This window comes from Cyprinodon tularosa, unplaced genomic scaffold (genome assembly GCF_016077235.1).
Source record: "Cyprinodon tularosa strain WSP-4 unplaced genomic scaffold, ASM1607723v1 ctg735, whole genome shotgun sequence".
Lineage (NCBI taxonomy): Eukaryota > Metazoa > Chordata > Actinopteri > Cyprinodontiformes > Cyprinodontidae > Cyprinodon > Cyprinodon tularosa.
In genome coordinates this window covers 118,134-138,049 of record NW_024039491.1, presented here as the reverse complement: position 1 = coordinate 138,049, position 19,916 = coordinate 118,134, and the positions used below count along the sequence as shown (strand labels likewise).

The 19,916-nt window shown below is 36.6% G+C and overlaps 1 protein-coding gene across 2 annotated transcripts in view; it reads right to left on the bottom strand.

The window, feature by feature from the left end:
• Positions 1–19,916, bottom strand: part of slc44a5b (solute carrier family 44 member 5b) — a 57,391-nt gene that overhangs the window by 15,174 nt on the left and 22,301 nt on the right. For both annotated transcript variants that reach the window (XM_038269682.1, XM_038269683.1), the window contains exon 2: positions 10,560–10,608. In XM_038269682.1, the coding sequence (XP_038125610.1) occupies positions 10,560–10,608 (49 nt within the window). The remainder of the gene's footprint in view (positions 1–10,559; positions 10,609–19,916) is intronic.

The window sequence follows — 19,916 nt, the reverse complement described above, 5'->3', positions numbered from 1 at the left end:
TTCTTTTCCATTTTGAGAGCTTGCTGCATAACAAGTGGTCTCCCCCTTCTTTCTGCATGATGAAGTTTTCCATCTAGCTAATTTTAAAGCTATTCAGATTTTTAAAAGCACTACACCCATCCATGAAAGAAGACAAGTCCAGGCCCCTGTGTCAAGCAGAACGATTGAAGCAAAGGACAATTCAAACCCCTTTCAGGGTGCTACCTGCTTGGGAAATTAACTTCAGACTTTCCACTCCTCCAGCCAAGGTCAATGGAGGACTAAACTAAAAGATGTCACAATATTGCAGGATGACTATTTGGTTGAACCTCAAAAAAAGTTTGCTGAGTTTAGAGACAAGTGAAGTGATTTATATATATATATATATATATATATATATATATATATATATATATATATATATATATATATATATATATATATTGTGATGGAGCGCCACTAAGCGTCCATCCCAGACTCTAAGTATCCGTGCTTCCTCTGGCCCAGGGGAGCGCGGTGCCAGGAGCGCGCGCACGGGGAGAAAGCTCTCCCACGTGAGTGGTCTGCCCGGCAAACAGCTGCGTGCAGGCCCGCACCTCTTTCCCGCGGTCCTGCACAGTCCCAACGAACATTCCCCCCCCCGTCTGAACCGGTCATCGCGCGCGTCTGAGGGTGCACACTCGGCGCCGAGTTCCACAAACACTCACCTCTCATCTCTGCTTCAGTCCCGCTGTTCCTGGTTAAGGGAAGTACACTTCGCTGCAGCAAACAGAAAGGGGCGGGGACGGACCACTGTCAGTCTCATACCTTATATGGAAATGGGACCATTTCATTCCGGAACTGACGGGGGCGCTAGTGACACTATTTCCTGTACCGACCGTTTCATAATAATTATAATAATAACGTATTTTATTTGACAACGCCTTTCAAAACACCCAAGAACACTTTCAACATTAAAAATACTAATTAAACAGTAAAGAAATGGCTACAAAACGTGATATGTCACGTGGTATGTCTGTCACGTGGTATGTCCCTTTTTTATTTTGAAATCTTTATTTAAAATTATATTAGTAACAAACAATCTAAAATATGCAACAATAAGGAATCATTATGGAGTAATAAAATCAATATTTTGGAGACAAATGTACATTACATTAAGAGCACATTTATCCATCCATTAATTTTTATGAATTATCCTCAAGTGGGGTCATGAAGGCTGCTGACCCTGGACAGATCCCCAGTCCATCGCTGATTAAGAAAACAGATATAAACAAATACATGCTGGTGCTGAAGTTCAAATAATGTATTTTGATGTTGTGAACGGTACTCTTAAAATAAATAAGTTAAAATCTAAAATATAATAGCCTTTGGCTTATTTAATAAGAACTAGATGGAAAAGAGGTTTGGTCTGTAAAACATTTAGTCGACAATTTTGGCCAACTTAGTACGTCCATTCACGGTGCACTTTTGTTGTTTATTTGCCAAATATTTTTTCTTATTATTCTCATTGTGAATATAATTTACAAACAAACCAAAGGACTTTTGAACTTTTAACAAGTGCCTTTCGTTAACTAGAATATACTTGGTTGCAGGTGACCTGGCTCAATTATTATCATTATTGACCATAATGTCTCCTATAAGGACTCCAGCTCAACTAGTAAACTGACTGGTGTCCCACTATTCCATTTAGAAATACCATATTAATTTTATCAATTGCAATAAATTCATGAACTGCACTCCAAAAACATGAATATCCAATTGTAGGAAAACCCAAAGTGATTAATTAAAACCTTAAATGTAGCTTCAACCTGGAAAGACTCGCACAGAAAGTAGGTTTTAGAAAGTTCATTTGACAATAATCTTCAACTTTCTGATCCCGGCAGTAGACACTGTACTGGTAACCACCAGAGAGAATGATCTTTTTTCTACATGAAAACCTTTTTGAATAAAGTCTGTCTTCATCTCACCTGCTCAGCCAATCACCTGCTCAGGTGCCTCCCTCCCAGCCTAACGGCGCCGGTCTCAAGTCCTTCACCCTTCATAAAGTCCAGCTTGATGTGTGCAACTGCTCCTCACCTGAGCTTCCATCACCTCCACCCTGATTACACCTTCGTTTTGCTCGTTTAATCTTATGTTTGTATCTGAACAATATGTTTCTGCAACTTATTTTTTATTACATAAAACAAGTTGATTCTAACTGTTAAAACATAAACAACTTGTCTGTATGTCAGGTTTGTAAAGAAAGTTTGTATTGATTCCAGTCATTGTTCAAAAATGTATAGGAAACATTGTATATTGCAAGTTATTAGCTTTGCTTGCATTTAAAATTTTCCAACAAGATTTTCCAATTGTTAAACAACGCTGTTACAATATATTTACAACTACTTTATTGGTTCTACTGTCTCTCCAACAAATTACAGCCACAATGTAACTTTGTGGAAACGACACCATTTCTATGAAAACTAAATGATGTAAATCAACTGAGCTACAACAAAAGGAACTTTAAAAAATGTAAATAATATTGAAAGAACACATTATGAAAAAGGAGGACTGCACAAGTCAAAAGGTAAATATTCTTTATCAGAAACGATTTCAAATGGCATGTCACAAAAAAACTAACAATATGTGACAGATTGTGGAAAGTCCAGGTATGCCATCACAGTAGTAACGTGGGTACTCTCCTCTCCTCTGCATCTGAAAAAAAAAACAAAAAAACAAAAGCAAAATAAAAAACAGGTGCATTGCAAGACTGTCATACAGGAAGAATGGATGATACATATGATTATGAATGAATCCTACCTGTAAGATTGGCGGTATCCTTTCTACCTGCATGGTGAAGAGCATTAAACAATAATTAATACTTTATATCTCTCAGTATCTTATCCTTTCATCTCTAATGATATAAAAAAAGTTGTCCAAATAATGAATTTTAATTTAAAAAAAATCATTTAGGGTTTTAGTCTCATTTGCACATAAAGATGCACAAATCAAAATTACTAGTTATGTGTAAATTTAAAAATGAACCTTGATTTGTGCCTCGGCTCCTTTGGCATAGGTGTGGTCATCAGCACACAGAGTCTGTAAAAATACAGATATGTTCTAAGTGAAAGATGAATGCAAATCCAAATAACATCAAAACTGATTCAACCCTTTTAATTCTTCTATCCTGATTTTCTTTCAGACTTAAAAAAATAAGCATAGAACAAAAGTACACTGTGAATGGACATAATACAAATTCTATGACTTAAAACAACAAAGTGATGAATTTTAGCTACAGCTTACCTCACATTTTGCCCTCTCATCAACTTTTTTCCGCTTTCTCTCCTTTTGTAGTTCTTCTCTGGACCCTTTAAAAAGGACAAATTGAAGGTTTTCTTAAAAAACTGAATCTAGAAAAGCGTATTAATTTACTATGTGAAACAAATTTTAAGAAGGTAAAATTACCTTTTGTTGATTTTGTGGGTTTTGCATTATGGATCGTGTGCCGAACACCAGTGCAAAAACTTTTCAAACTTCTTTCTTTCTTCTTCTTTTCCTCTTAACCCCGCATCTTTAAGGCATTTATACTAGTGATTATGAAAATAGCGCCCCCTTCATTTCCGGAATGCAATAGTCCCATTTCCAAATAAGGTATGGGACTGACGGAAAGGTCCGTCCCCGCCCCTTTCTGTTTGCTGCAGCGAGGTCCTTCTCGGTTAAGGGGCCAAACCGGAGCACTTCCGCGTCACACTGGAAATAGCGCAGAGTGGCGCGCTTTGCCAGTCACGTGACGAAGGACTCAACCATTTTGGGTGTTTTGTTTTGTATTTTTATATTGTTTATATTCCTGACATTTTGAACATTGTATGGAGTCATTTTGGTTAATTTTTAGTTTCTATGCAGGAAACTGAGTTTTGAGTTTTGTTATTTGTTTATTTTGTTTTTATCCTTAAAAACCCCTTAATTTGTATTTTGGTTTACCCGGGGGAGGGGCTAAAGGGGTATTTAAAGGGGAGCTGAGCTCATTTGAGGAGGAGGACTGGATCTGATGGTAGAGTTGGCTGTCCAAGTAAGTTGTCCTGTAAATACTTGTTTTTGTTTTCTCGCTTCACTGTAAATATCGTCACTGTTTCACTATTTCCACCTGGGGAGCAATAAAAGAAAAAAGCACAAACAATATTTTTTCCGGCTGGGCCATCATTTTTTTGTATTTTTGCAACGAACCCGTGACATACATATATATATATATATATATATATATATATATATATATATATATATATATATATAAAAATATACATACATACACTATCGTTCAAATGTTTGGGGTCACATTGAAATGTCCTTATTTTTGAAGGAAAAGCAATGTACTTTTTAATGAAGATAACTTTAAACTAATCTTAACTTTAAAGAAATACACACTATACATTGCTAATGTGGAAAATGACTATTCTAGCTGCAAATGTCTGTTTTTTGGTGCAATATCTACATAGGTGTATAGAGGCCCATTTCCAGCAACTATCACTCCAGTGTTCTAATGGTACAATGTGTTTGCTCATTGGCTCAGAAGGCTAATTGATGATTAGAAAACCCTTGTGCAATCATGTTCACACATCTGAAAACAGTTTAGCTCGTTACAGAAGCTACAAAACTGACCTTCCTTTGAGCAGATTGAGTTTCTGGAGCATCACATTTGTGGGGTCAATTAAATGCTCAAAATGGCCAGAAAAAGTAGTTTGAGAGTGATAGTTGTTTGCATGTTCATTAACGCTAAAAGGAAAACACAGTAAACATGTTGTGGTTTAACACTGGTGAAAAAAAAACAAAAAACCGTTGTGTTCAATGCTTCTTATTCCTTATTTTCCTATGTAAATGATATATCTCTAAGATCAACTCTATTATATCTGGATTTAATTCATATGTTGTGACCAGTTAATAGCAACCAAAAAGCAATCCAACTATTTTCAGATGAGGCTTTTGCTGTTTCATAGGTCTGTTTCAATACTGCAGTCTCTCCTATCTGATTTCCTCAACAGCTACCGATACCGACTATGGTGCATTCACACTGCTGATCCAGGAATTTGTCCAAGGAAGGGTTACAGTGACAAAATTCACACCTTCAAGTGGGGGAAGTTTAGTCTTAAACAAATATTTTTACACAAACTCTTGTCATGCAGTTGTAATGGATTTATTCTGGCACAATAATGCTCCAGTATTGAGGCAAAGAAAAAAAAAAAAAAGCACAACGAATAATTTATCTCACATGGGGTTTCTGTTGCTACTTTGGCATCAAATGTATATGTGCACCTGCACACCTTCGATCTTTATACAGCCCCACAAGTCCTCTTCAAACCACTTCTTTGAATTCAACCTCTTGATTTGTTTTGTCATCTTTTACTTAAATGCACTGCTCTTCCATCACATTCTCTCTTACATCTATTGTGCTATGTTAGAGAGATTCATTATTAGCAGTGTATATTAGTATTCAAAGTGCCTACCTTGCTTTGCAACATATCAGGTCAAGCTGCTGTTGAGAGGAACTGGTGGAGATAAATCCAGCTGTTTAGAGTGTAATCTGCTCTAATTTCAATCAGCAGACAATAACAACTTTAACTTTGGTTATTTTCATCTTTTTTAACTTTTGTTTGTAGCAACGGCAACCTATTCCCTCAGCATTATATGTTATAATTTTGTATTACCATTATTATTTGTTTAATTATCATTATTATCTCCAGTTACTAACATGGCTTAGAATCTCATCGTTCTTTTATGGCTACTCTCACACTGCTTGTAGAATACACAATCTGATAATTTCAATGGACGGAACCAAACTGGTTTGAGCATCAATCTTGGTTGATCTCCGCCCACTTAATGCAAATACTAAAAATATTCGTGTAGTTTAGTACCACTTATTTTGAATCTTTAAATACCAGGCCGCATAAGTATACTGATATCAAATTACAAACCTAACCTACACCAGCAACGAGATAACAAAAAAAGTAGTTAAATATATATTGCGTTAGCAGCAGTGTTGTTTTCATCAACAATGAGGATAACAAAATTATTTCGCTGACACTCCTTTTTTTCATGATGATTACTAATACTGACGAGCTAATCATGGATCTTTGTTGACAAAAACTTCAGAGTTATGGGTGTGAGTTTTAGTCAACGAGACAAGACTAAATAAAAATTAGTGGGTAGTGGGTCAGACATTTAAAATGCATCATTGTGCTGTAATCTGCTAAGCAGTATCAGCCGTGCTGCTGCGTCCTGTTTGAACAAGCAGCCCACCTGCCGTGCAACGGTGCTTGTTCTCCATGACCAAAGACGAATCACAGCAGCAGCGGCGGGGTGTATATGATGCAGAATGGTCCGGGTGTCTGACAGAACACCGGTACTGCGTGCTGAGCTCTAACAAAGTGTTCTTCCAGCTGTGCTTGTGCAGAAATGCGTCTTTGCGCGCGTGTAGCTCAGCGTCTGCGCTTCTCTCCCTCCACACTAATGGTTCGCTCTAAGCAATATGGCTCTTCCTGCTCTTGCTACTTAATAAACTATGTGGCTGATCATCCTCTGCCAAGCGTAAAAATCCCTTTGTCTAACTATGAAGATTTTATTTCTTCCAGCTGACTCCAGATACTAAACATTCTTTAATTTCCACTAAAAGGTATCCCTAAATTATATCCAAACCAAATATTTAATTGTATACTGTTTATTTTTGGATAAAGAGCCAAAAGAAAAGGTGTCTAGATCTTTGAATATTTCTCTCTCCTTCTTCTTGTTTCTGTCTATTTAAATACGATGTAATTGTTTCCTTGTATTGTCATTAAAACATTTTCTGTGTTTCTTTTAAATATTTCAACATTTTAGTTAGCATATCCATTCAGTTTAGGTCTGGATTGTCATGGCATTACAAGGCAATTATACAGAAGCTGAGAGTAGTCGTGTCCCTTCAATACTTTTTCACGGTGGTTTTCTCAAGAAAACAAGTTAATTTCCTCATTATCTAAAGACAACAAAAGCCGTTTTTTGTGATAACTAGATAATTGGCATGTGTTAAGACTGAATACATTCTTCAATACCACAACAGTGGGAGAGGATTTATAAGTATACGTCATGGCAACCTATGTGTAATTCTGTAAATAATCCTGGGTTTAACTTTTAGGTAACGAGACAGCATTGATGGTTTGATGATTTGCTTGCACTAGGAGCCTTAGCGCCCAGTGTTTTCTGAACAGCCCAGGTGTTACACCTGTAACAGGTGCATTATCCCCCAAAATGAGTCCAGATTAAAGATTTTCATTGAAAAAAGCAGTTATATATGTTTGTACTGTACTGTATTCCATGCAATCCCATCATCCAACATGACCTGACAATGAGTGAAAATAAAAAGGAAACTTAAAAAAATGCTTATTTGCGCACATGCGGTACCGCAACTGCACAACTATATGGGCAGCCCAGGCATGGATGTACAGGAAATCCAGGGCTGTTGGCCAGCCTTATTCAATATGTAGAGAAAATATTCATTATCTATAGAAAACAATTAATGGTTTAACATTAATAGCAAGATAATTATGTCATTCTCGAGAAGGCAAAGGGGGAAAAAAAAGTCAAGAACGACTGCTCTCCGCTTCCATTCAATTATAAGTTCTCTCTGTATTTTTTTTTATATCAAAATGTTAATTTAAATCTACTTTGAGCCTTGAGCAGCAGTAACAGAGTGGTAAATTCTCAGAAATAAAGCCAAAATTGCAGAAGTAGAAAGAAGAATGTTTTTGTTCTTTGCTTTTTTGGAGCATTGAAGATTTTATTGATCTGTGTGTAATGCATAATTCATAGTAGACCAGGAAGTGTTTGCTTTGGGATGGAAACCTTGTATGTATAAAACCATTCCTTTATTGTACATTTTGTTATCTTGTCTGTCTAAACCAAAGTTTATTAACCAATAGGATATGTTGAGCTAGATCTGCTATTTAATGCCCTATTTAATAGGGCATGAATTCATAAAAAAAGTTAATTTGAATTCTATAAATCAAAGTTTTCTCCCCAACAGCAATGATGAACTGCATGACAGCATTCTATATCCAGCAATAATAGTATCTCAGCAAGAGCTGTCAGTCTGTTAAAGAATCTGCTTGGTATTTGAAATTGTAATGGTTAACTGTTTTTTTGAACGGAAAACTGACTAAAACCTTTTTACGTTTTAGTCAACTACAACCGACTAAAACTATCACATATGGTTATGACTAAAATGTGACTAAGACTAATAATAGTTTTCGTCCAGAAGGCTAAGAGTAAAACAACACAGCACATGTAAAATATACAGGAACCATATTTGGCACCAAATAGCAAAGAGTTGAAAGATGGTTAAAAATATTCCTTTTCCATTTAGCTATTGATTAATTTACCTATAAATAGTAAACACCATAATTTATCATATTAAGAGTGCCTTTTGAACATTTTACTACAATGATTTGTGATGACTTTTTTAGATCTTAACAGCATTTTGATTTCTAAATTCTCATATGAAAGTTGCCATGATAACATGATTAAACATAGCATGTTGATGCAAAAGTAAAAAGGGTGATCTATTTTGAGGTACAAACCATTTTATATGTGAAGTACAACTGAAATCTATGAATAAAATTAAAAGTGGCATCTATATTGGGCACTGCTACCTACTTAACATAAGGTAAATAATAACAACTTGCTTACACTATCACCAAAGAGTTTTAGGTAATTGGTAATCTAATAACAAAGGTAAGGATGCAGAGTGTCACTTGATTTTATTTAAAAATAGATGTCTTGGTTTCCATGGTGAATTCAGTCTTTCTAGTCTTAAATATCTCTTTATCCTTCAGATGTTAAACAGTTAAAATATCATTCTGCATCTTCCAAGGTAAATCACATGGCTGAAATCTACAAGCATCCCAGCTGAAACTGCCTTTGCTCTCTTCCTTTTCCTCCTCAAAGTTATTTTGGATCTCTTGTCTTTTTTAACTCCACATTTAGAAAGGCTTGCATTTTTAAGGAAAAATGCAAGCACAGCACCAGAGTGTCAAAACAAAGTCACCTTTGAAGCATCTAAAGGTCAACGCTGAAGGGAAGATGATAAAGAGAGCAGAGTACAACAATTCTGCTTTGCTCTCATATCTAAGGAATATTGAAGCATCTCTCAAACTTTAGATTGGCTCACTTGCACAGACATTTACAAAGCTTTGTCTAATGTGACCATCCTGCTGGTAAGAAATTCTGTCAAAACTAAAAAAAATAAATAAATGTATAAATACTCGAAGTGTCAGTAGTGTAGTGACAATCTTTGGAGCTGCTGTTGTATGTAAAATGCTGCTTTTCTGCAGGAGCCAAGGTGACACAGATGGCAGGTTTTTAGTGGGGGAGCCAGGGTATGAATCAGCCAGATTGTCCCAGTGTTTTCAAAAATTGTTGAGAAAAAAAGGAAAGATATAGGAATCAAGGATATTTTACATGATTAAAATAAATCCGTGAGGGGCAGCTGTTCAACTGTGCAGTAGTCTTAACAAATACAAAGCTCTGTGATGAAAGCTGTCACACTTATAGGGATAAAAAGCAGAATTAGATTTATGTTTAGTGTAAACTTAGAGTCAGGATTAACCAGTTTTTTTATTACTTTGTATGTTCAAGATTGCAAAAATTTGCAACATCACTATGGCCTTTAGATGACTGCCCAGGTTACCATATTTAGGCTTTTGGACTGACTTAAAAAAGACAACCACTTAGTTATTCCATTCCCTGTTCTCATTAAAAAAAGCCTGTGGGTCAGAACAGCATCAAAGTATGCTCTGTTACACCAACCAGCCATGTTGAAGGTTGCAGAGCAACAACAGGACTATTAATAACTCTCTGACTAAACTGGCATTAAAGATAAAAGACACTAAATCATAAAGAATATTGCATAATAAAAACCAAAACGTATTTTAAATTGTGCATTATGGAAAAAATACCTACAATGCAATGAGATCAGTCTCAAATATAAAGGAATATTTCTAGACTTACAAAATAGTTATTTTATTTATCATAATGATTTAAAACAACAAAAAACCCAACACATTCTATCATATTCGACACTGCATGTCTTCAACACCTGATCAGAGCTGCATACTTGACAATGCCCAGTACTGTTAAACTTTTTATGTAGTTTGAGGAGTGTTTACAACAGTCATGTACATTTGAAAAAGTTGTAAATCTAGTTTAAGTTAACTTTACCTTGCCACAGTTGGCTTTGATCATATCAAACACATTTTATAATGAAAACATTCTGGCTAGTGAAAATGCTGAGCGGCTAGTAACTTTGGAAAGCCACCAGCAACAGTGGCCAGTGAGCAAAAAAGTTAATGTCAAGCCCTTGGCACAATCAATATGTATGTAGGGCCAAGACGCTGATGGTTCAGAGCAAATTAAAAAACTGCCTACTTAAAAAATATGCTGATATATGCAGTTTTATCTTCCTTTTTTACTAATATGCAAAGTAAATACATATTTCTGATATAAAGGTTTTGTTGAGTATTAGCACTCTACAGAAATGTGTGCATGTGTTGCATGTAAGAGGAGCTGCAGCTGAATACCTGTTATGAACAGGCCCTCTGAAGTTTGGATCAAACTTGATTGGTTCACCTGAAAGAGAGGAACAGTGTAAAAATGAATGGAGTAGATTCATAGAAACAGTCTGAAAGACAAGCAGACAGAAATACATTAATTTATCTGCAACTTATGATGTTTTGCTGCCCTTAAACACTTTAAGAGCAATGAAAAACAACAGTGTACCCAATAATTTGGTAAAATGATAAATAACCCTTTCTAACTTGTTCATAGATTTACATTTGTAATCATCAATCAGACTGTTTGGACTCCTCAAGTCTTGAATGTGTGGACTTTTAGATCTACAGAGCATATTTATTAGCACTTAATCACTTCCTCTCCCCAGTCCCCATATAGTGTCAACTGCAGTCAAAAGTAGTTCTGACGTATTTCTGATGCCTCATCAATCATTGCACATGGAGCCTAACATCTGAGCAGCTGAGTCAGACTTAGAGGCATCATGACTTCCCCATCTGCCTAAAACCCAAACACATTCATAAACAATCCAGGTTTGATTTGAAAATGTAAAAAATATTTAACAGTCTAATTTCTAACTGCAAAGGTGTATAATATCTTCAAGTTTGTAAAACAGCAGTATTGCAAAAAGAAACAAATAATAACAAAAACCTCATACAGCAGCAAGTTAACAATCACTGAAAAGTTCATTTGTTTTAATAATTACACACAAACGTGAAACAGACATAGCTTCAATAATTTATAGCTACAACTTTAATCTTTATTTTTTCTTTTTATTGATGTTAAAGTTGTTTTTTGTTTTATTGGCTAATGAAAAATCCAATTTAACTTTACAATCTGCCATTTAGTAATGGCGCTAAACTGAGCTTCATTTCCTGTGAAAGCACCTCAATAATAATTGTAAAAGTAGGAACAGTTTCTTAAAAAGATGTCAGCATTACATAATGTTAGTACAAAAATATATCTTTAATGAGAAGTGATAAAATGGTTGACACACAATTTTTTGCAACACTGCTGTTCTCCCTGTTGCTAAGATGAGCATTGAGCATTGGCTCTGGTCTTTCATTCACCTTCTACGACCTTTGACTGCATTTATAGCAGCAACTATGAATGGTAGAATTTTTAAATATTTGGGCCAACAGTACAACAGGGTCATTGCTGCAGCCAAGCAGAAACTCTACACAACAGCTACTCTAAATTTAAAGGATGCTCTTCAGCAGTGAAGTCAGCAATAACAGAAAAACGCATGGTAAAAAAATACACTAGCAACCTTGTTCATTTTTTGCTTACTTTAAAGCACATTTTAAGTGAGGCATTAAAAGGCAGAAATTCAACTTTTTTTCCAAAAGCTACTTCCACCACCACAAGTACAATTATTTCTTTTAGCTTTGTAGTGGAAAAAGTGAGTTTCAGTTAAACAGACAAATGACCAATGTGATCTGTTAAATATGGTAAGAAATTAAATTAAATTCCAAAATACTTTATTAATCCCAAAGTGAAGTGAAATTTTGCAGTAACTCCTAGGTTATTTTTTTAACCAGGTCTTGTCAGTGTAGATAGCTGTTGGCAGGAAGGATCTTCTCTAGCGGTCTGTCTTGTATTGGATCTGGAGAAGCCTTGAATTAAATTGGACTAATTCTGTTCTGTGAATAGAAAAGTTTGTTCTACAGATTCATGCTGAACAATACATATGCATATATGTGACACTGTACATAATCATCAATAAATCAGTCTGTGCAATGTTAATATCTAAAAGTACAGTGGCCAAGACTACTAAGGGAGATGATTATCGACTCATATGGCACCAGAAAATAGACAATGATACGACTTAACATGACCCTAAGCAAATTATAAAGAGTTTCACTTTTCTATCTTTTTTTATACACATAATCTCTCTAAAGCCTCTTAATCCCTGGAATCAAAGAGTTAATTAATTAGCTTCGACGTCAACCTGCTAACAGGTATTTGACTCCATCCCCAAAAAAAAGGATCTGACCACCCAGTGGCAAGCTGCGTGCTCTCTGTCTGCCCACTGCTGTCTGTCTGGTGATGCCATCACCCTGGGTTAGCATTGATGATGTCATTATGTCACCAGTGTAACAGGAATAAGGAAAGTAAACAATGGAAAGCAACACAGAAAGGAGCCAGGGCATAGTGGGCAAGTGTTCTTTATTGTTCTTTTCTTTCATTCCTCCGAACCTCTCTCACCAGCGCTGCATCATGTTTATCAAATGTAAGCAGAGTGGTTTTTGTTTTTTAGATCAGACGCGACTAGTGCAGTGTGCAGACGTCCGTACGTTGCGCTCAATGGTATCATGTATGGTAGCGACCTTGGTGTGATGTTCCCACTGTATGCCAAGCCCTGTGAAGGTGAGTTCAGGTCGCTTGCCGGGTTGTTTAACGCGGGTCAACAGGGGTCAGTGAGCTGTTCCAGCTGCTACTAAAAACTGATTGTTCCCGAATTTAAACTTTTTTTTTTTTTATATAAGTAACCAGGAAACTATAAACCCATCAGAGTGTTAGCTAGATGCATAGAAAGATAAATACATGTATTTGCCATAATTTTCTCCAACAAAGTAAAAACTGAAGTGAGGTAATTATCTTCAGACCTCACTAGAACTGGAGCATCAGTCGGTTCTGAAGTCCTTATGGTGGCTCCCTGTAGCTCACCGAATAGACTTAAAAAAAACTTTTATTAGTATATAAATCACTGATGGATCAGCACCTCAATACATAACAGATATGTTGTCAGTATAGCAACCTCCTAGACCACTTAGGTAGTTTATTTCAAGTCTATCTCCATACACCCAGAACTAGAACCAAACAAGGAGAAGCAGCATTTAGTTCCAAAGCTTGACTTATCTGGAATAAACTCCCAGAAGATGGTAAAATTGCTAAAAGCCTGAGTTCTTTTAAGTCTAGGTTAAAAATCCATTTGTTCAGAGTTGCCTTTGACTGTTGAAGTTAAAATAATAACTGAGGTATCATTAGTTAAAGTGTGTGGTCCAACTGTTTAATTTAGTACCTGCTGGAATCATGTTTTATTTGCTTTTATTCTGTTTTTATTTTCCTTCTATTTTATTGTTCAGTTAATGTAAATCACTTTGAATTGTCTTTGTACTGAATTGTGCTCTATATATAAACTCGCCTTGACTACCCACTACTGTACACAACAGAAGCACTAAAATAAATCTTGATATAGCCTGAACTTGTAAATGCAGCAGTTTTGCATTTGATTAAATGCTGAAATTCTAAATTTTGCCAAAACAATGATTTAACCTTTAATACAAAGCTGATGGTAGAACTCAATGACCATAGACTTTACTGGATTACTTGACATCAAAGGTCATCTGAAGTACAATTGCTGGGGTGAGCAGTACCTACTGTACTGTATGTACAATTTCCTTCCTGCATTGGTATAGATAAAAAGTGTAGCAGTGATCAAACGTAAACAGTGTGGGAGAAAAAACACGGTGCAAAAAAAAGCGCATTGATATGGAATTTCAGGGCATTAATATATATGGTGCAAATATGCAGTATTTTTTGGTTTGGTGTTATCAATGTGATGCAGAGACTGTGACATGGTTTAGAGATTTTTTTCAACAGTTCAGCAGTCTGATGCTAGTGGGGAAGAAACTGTTATAATATATAATATATAAATATAATATCCGCTTTGAGAAGCAGCAGATGTCCATAGGTTACAATTCATAGAAGTCATTAAAGAAATATTGCAGCTGTGGGACACTGCTAAACTAAGGTTTTATTGCAAACTTGACACCCGCTATGATTTAAGTGTTATCTCAAGCAGCAAAAAGTTTTCATGTTCATCTTATTTCTCTCACACTATTTTGGATCACTTCACTTTTCATAATTACAATGCATTCCAAATATGGGCTTATACACCTAAAGCTAAATTCAGCCACAGCTGCTGTTCCTATTCATGACCGTGACAACTTACCTGTTGGACTTTTCTCTGAGTTCTCAAAAAAAAAAGAAAAGCAAGGAGGGGGTTAATGCAAGTGGCGAAAATCATCAGCAATGCTGGGCCACCAGCAGACGCTGCATTAGATGATGGCTGTTTGGACTGCAGTGCAGTCTGCGTTTTTAGAGTGGACTGAATGTGTGCTGCTGGTTGTAGTCAGGCAGAATAAGAGTATGTTCGGAAAAAGCCTGGCAGGCATGAAGTGCTGTGATCGCCAGATTCACTGTTAGCTGCACTAACTGTTAATCGCTGCTATTGATGCTGTGCTGGACAATGGAACTGTGTCCCTTTTGAAAGGAAAGACTTTAACATCACAGCATTATTGTGATAAACAAAAAGTCTGATATAACAAAACCGTTTAAGTTAAAGACATACAGATAAGCACAATACCATTTTTTTGGATAAACATTCCTTAAAATTGTAAACACTTATTTGTATAGTCAAAAACAGCTCTCGAATTAGAAAAATAAAAAAATTATTTACATTTTTAAATCTTAATACCCTTTGCAGGACACAAACAGATGAAAGTAGAGCAACCCATCGAACGGTAAGCTATGCACTGTATTTGTTCTGATCACACTTCCTAGCCTTTCCAATCTCGCATTTATGTGTGCACATCCATTATATATAGAAAAAGAAAAACACACAGAAACAAGCTTCAGTGTCCCCCAGAGATCCACTGTTCAACACAGACCTCTTTCATATTGTAGTCAGGCAAATAGCTCAAACACTGCAGAGGTTCTGCATTGCCTAGGTCAAAAGGGTCATCCCGAAAGGGGCTGTTTTTATTATGTTTCAACTTTGTATGTTTAGGTACATTTCCAAATAAAAACAAAAAAAGGTATTGGAAAAAAACTATAACTAGAAAAAGCTGTTTCAGAGAAACAGCAAGTGGGAATGCTTTTGCTGAATGAAAAAAGCTGAAATTACCTGAAGAACATATGAAAATGTGATAGGAAGTCATCAGAAATTTCAAACTGCAGAAAACAGTTGAATCATCTGAAGATTTTGTAGGGTAGAATCATTTGGCAGTAAAATTGCAGAAACAAACTCATCTTAAAAGCTGCACAGCCAAACCATACATGATATCAAAAAATGTCTTGAATGTGGGCACTAGAAGGGTCTTAATATAATGTCTCCCAAGTCTCTAGAAAAATTTCTAAAGAAATTTTGAAGGGGGCCACTACTGCCCAGAAACATGTCAGGCGTGTTATGAATTAGCAGCAAACAGAAAAGCTTAATTTCTGTCCAGAAAATGAGCAGAATGAAGCCAAAGTTCACAGCATAGGCTGAAAAGTATTAAATTAGCTGAATCAGAAAAGAAATTACAAAGAAAAACTTCAATCTTATCTGGTTGAAAAAAAAATTAGTAGCTTAAGGATGGGAAGTAAAATGTTGAGGAAGATCGTATTGAATATGTATCAACATTTTGAAATCATATGTGGAAATGTCAAGACTTGGCAAAGCAATTTGAAATGATTTAAAATGTGTCAGTTGATCAGCATGAAGAAAACATTGTCATCCTTAGAGGATTGAAAATCTAAAAAACTATGTGCAAGACTGACCATGAGAAGCACAGGAAGGACAGAGAGAGAAGCTTATGGAAAGAGAACTAATTCCACTTAAGGAGCTGAATTTATCAAAAAAAACTAACCTGCATGTTACGAGCCGCTCTGTTGATGACAGCACCGTTGGCAGGCTTAGGCTGCATGTTACGAGGTTAGCAGATGCTTTATTACAGTGTAAATCTTAGAACCTGGTTAAGAAATATGCACTGAGGTGTGTGGTCAACAGGCCTTGGTATTGTAATTTGAAGAAATTGGTTGAGTTTGGGTCATAGCTGCGAGGCATACAGCACAATGAATTAGTGTGTGTAAGGAAGAGGCTTTTATTTTGTAGAGTCCCTTTAGTCGTATTTCGAAAGTCTATCATGGATGTGTGTCAAGGATAGGGTCATGCCCAGCATGTTGGGATCTGGAGCTGTACCACCTGCCTCCAGCAGAGTTCGCTGTGGATCCTCCTGAGTGGAGCCTTCGACACACCTGAAGCCCATCTCATCATCAGGAGGATCCTCCACCATATAAGCAGCCCTCAGACCTCGCATCAACGCCGCAGTGTTTATCCAGTTTGGTTAGCACCCGAGCCTCACTACCTCTGTGATTACTTTGATTGCTTCTTGTCTCCTAGTGGATTCTAATTCCCCTTTTTGTCTCTGCCTACAGGAAACCTGTTTTTGTCCTGTAAGCTCTGGATGAGCTTAACCTGTCTAAACCGCCCTCTGAGCCAAACCTGAAGACTCCTCCTGGATTCCAACGCAGCTCTGGACTAAGAGCTGGAAAACCAAGTTCTGTCCTATAACTAGGTGCAAGACGCTGAAGCTGAAACCGAACTCTGCTGATCCAAACAGTCTCTGGACCCACAGTGCCTCTCTCAAAGACCTAACCCGGATTCTACAAGGTAGATCTCTGAACAAACTCATCCCAACCTTCCTCAGCTACGTGGCTAACTGAACTGTCTCCCTTCCAGTTACCTGAGTACCAGAACCCCAGATGTGATCCAGTACCAGTTCATTATTCATTGTGCATTCATCAATAAACTCTGTTATAACTTTTACCCCTGTTTCTGCCTCCGTGGTGTTCTGCATCCTTGGGCCTCTCTGACCCATCATGACACAGCAGTGATATAGAATCCATTTCTAAATATGAAATCACTGGTTTTCCATGTTATTGCGTGAATAGATGCTGTATTAGAGCGTAAATGGGAGACTTTCATTGTGAAATTTGCTCTAGGGTATGTTTAGAAAAGGTCCCTAGAGTCTAATAGAAGCAAGCTGGTAGAGTTTGGGTCATAATGCTGAGCCATTTGCATCAATTAATACACAAGTATAATATAGAGGCTTTTATTTTGTAGGGTCACTGGAGTCTTATTTTAAAAGTCTAGCATGGTTGTGTGTTGAGAAAAGGGTCAGACCCAGCAGTGATACTTGATGACTTTTCAATCCTTAAATCACTCTTTTCCCCTGTTATTAGGGCAGTAGATGAGGTGGCAATGGGAGGCTTTTATTTTGAAATTTGCTGTGGGGTGTGTTTTGAAACCCCCCCTAGAGTATAATTTTAAAAAAGTTGTTGAGTTTGGGTCATAATGTTAAGCCATATGCTGGGGAAAAAAATATGAGTTTAATGTAGGGGCTTTTATTTTGAAGGGTCCCCGGAGTCTTATTTTGAAAGTCTATCAGGGTTGCGTGTGAAGGGAAGGGTCATGGCCAGTAGTCATATTGTATCCATTTCCAAATGTTAAATCAGTGTTGTCTCCCTCCATTAGATTAAAATGTGCTGTTTAAAGAGGCAGAGGTAAAATCCCTTTGAAGCTCGGTTACCTTGACGATGCTTAACAAGCCTGTCAGTGACAGAGAGACATGCGCTTCACTTTCGTTCCTTTCCTCTCAGGCTTTTTTGAATGGGAATGTCATCTCCGAACAAACGAGTGCTGAAGACAAACCGTAAATGGTATCTAAAAAATTCTTTCAGTCTAAGCGACAGCTATCCTTTGTCTCAGATTGGGATAACTTTCATGGCTGTAGCTCATTCACAGCCTTAATGGGAAGGAAAAATATAAAGGTTTGTAAATCCTGCTGGTCTCATTAAATAACATGGAGTTCCATGGTAGAGGTGAGCTGTCAAAAGCAAAACTTCCCCTCCGAACAAACGAGTGGTGAGCCAAAACCGTAAAAGGTATTCAAAAAAATCCTTTCACCGTGGACATAAGCCATCCTTCAGCTTCGACTGTGCCAACTTTCATGTTTCTACTAAAAACTATTTGGCCACTGTGACGATGTAAAAATGTGCATTTTCTGAGTTTGAGGATTTTTCTCAGAATCAACGTTTTCCTATGCACGAACAAGTTAGCTAAACAGCTAAACCATAAATGATATTGAAGAAATTCCTTCAATGTGAGTGCTAGAAGGTTCTGAAGATATACTATACCAAGTTTCATATTAGTACATCAAATAGTTAAGAAATGGGAGCAATACGAAAATATGTATCGTTTTGGATCTTTGGAAAGTGTCTCATTGGATTTCTATTGGGGAAGTGTGGACTTCTCCGTGGTTTGGGCCAAACTGCCGGAAAACTGTAAATGCCACACAAATGAGGGTTACATTTCCTGAATCCTGACAAAAATCCCTACATTTTGATGTATAATTTATTTCAATTGAGTGAAAAATGAGGGAGTGAGAAGAATTTGTTCGGAAAAACCAGAACAGCTCAAAAGCTAGAGCACGCACTCTAGCAGTTGAAGAATTCCGTCCATAGACTTCCATTATAAATCTGAAAATCTTTAAATTTTCTTTTAAAGTTTGAAGCTTCACTGAAGCAAAATTGTAAAAGTTAGCAAAAAGCTGAGTTAAACAGTAATAGCAGAAAGATACGGAAACATTTTAAAAGTTGAATGGTGTTTCTAGCTGAAAGTATGCTGAAGTAGTTAAAGGTCGAAGATGATAAAGTTTTAGCTGAATTTAGCTGAAATCTAAGAATTCTACATGCATTTCAATGGGACAAAAAAAAACGCAGAAAAAGCAGAATATTGCGAAAACTACAAAAAATATCTTTACCAAAAGACATAGCACAATTCTCCTGAACAAGCTGAACGTTTTGATACCAAAATTGTTGAAATCGGTTGACAACTGCGGGACTAGTTAGAGTCAGAAACATTTTAAGTGAACAACAATAAGTGGGAATGCATTCCCACTTGACTACTACTGTGGGAAAGTATTTACCCTTCTACAGATCCTTGCTTTTGCTTTTGTCTTCACACTTTTTTATATATTAAGCATACCACAGTGGTGTGATACGTAAGGCTAGCTAGCCTCCTATATGACCTGTATGACTTGTCTAAATTGATAAAACTATGTATTTGTAATATGCTCTCTGAAAAATTAGAGGATGTCCAGTAGGAAATTAATTAAAGCCAACAGTTAATCTCCCTCTCACAGGCTGATAGTATTGAAAGAACTTATTTCTAGTCTTGAATCTGTAGTATTAAAACTTTCCCAAGTGACAAAATTAAATTCTGCAATTAAGGGTCAAAATTCCTCTATGGAAAAGCAAAAGACTTCTTGGGAGTTACTGCAAATGTCTAAAGCAGTTATTACTGCCAAGCTTTGAAAAACTATGTTATCACGCCTAGAAGAGTTTTTTTTTTTTTTTTTTTTGTTTATTTGACAGGGACAGTACAATTAAACATTGCAACCAAACAGGTGGCCGATGTCCAAGTACATAAGGCTTGTAGCCATGGGCTAATTTGCAGCCTTCGTCCCTGGTTAGGCTTTTAAAAGGTGTTAGCATTGAGGGGGAGGGAGGTTAATAACGACACACAAATGCATAAAAAC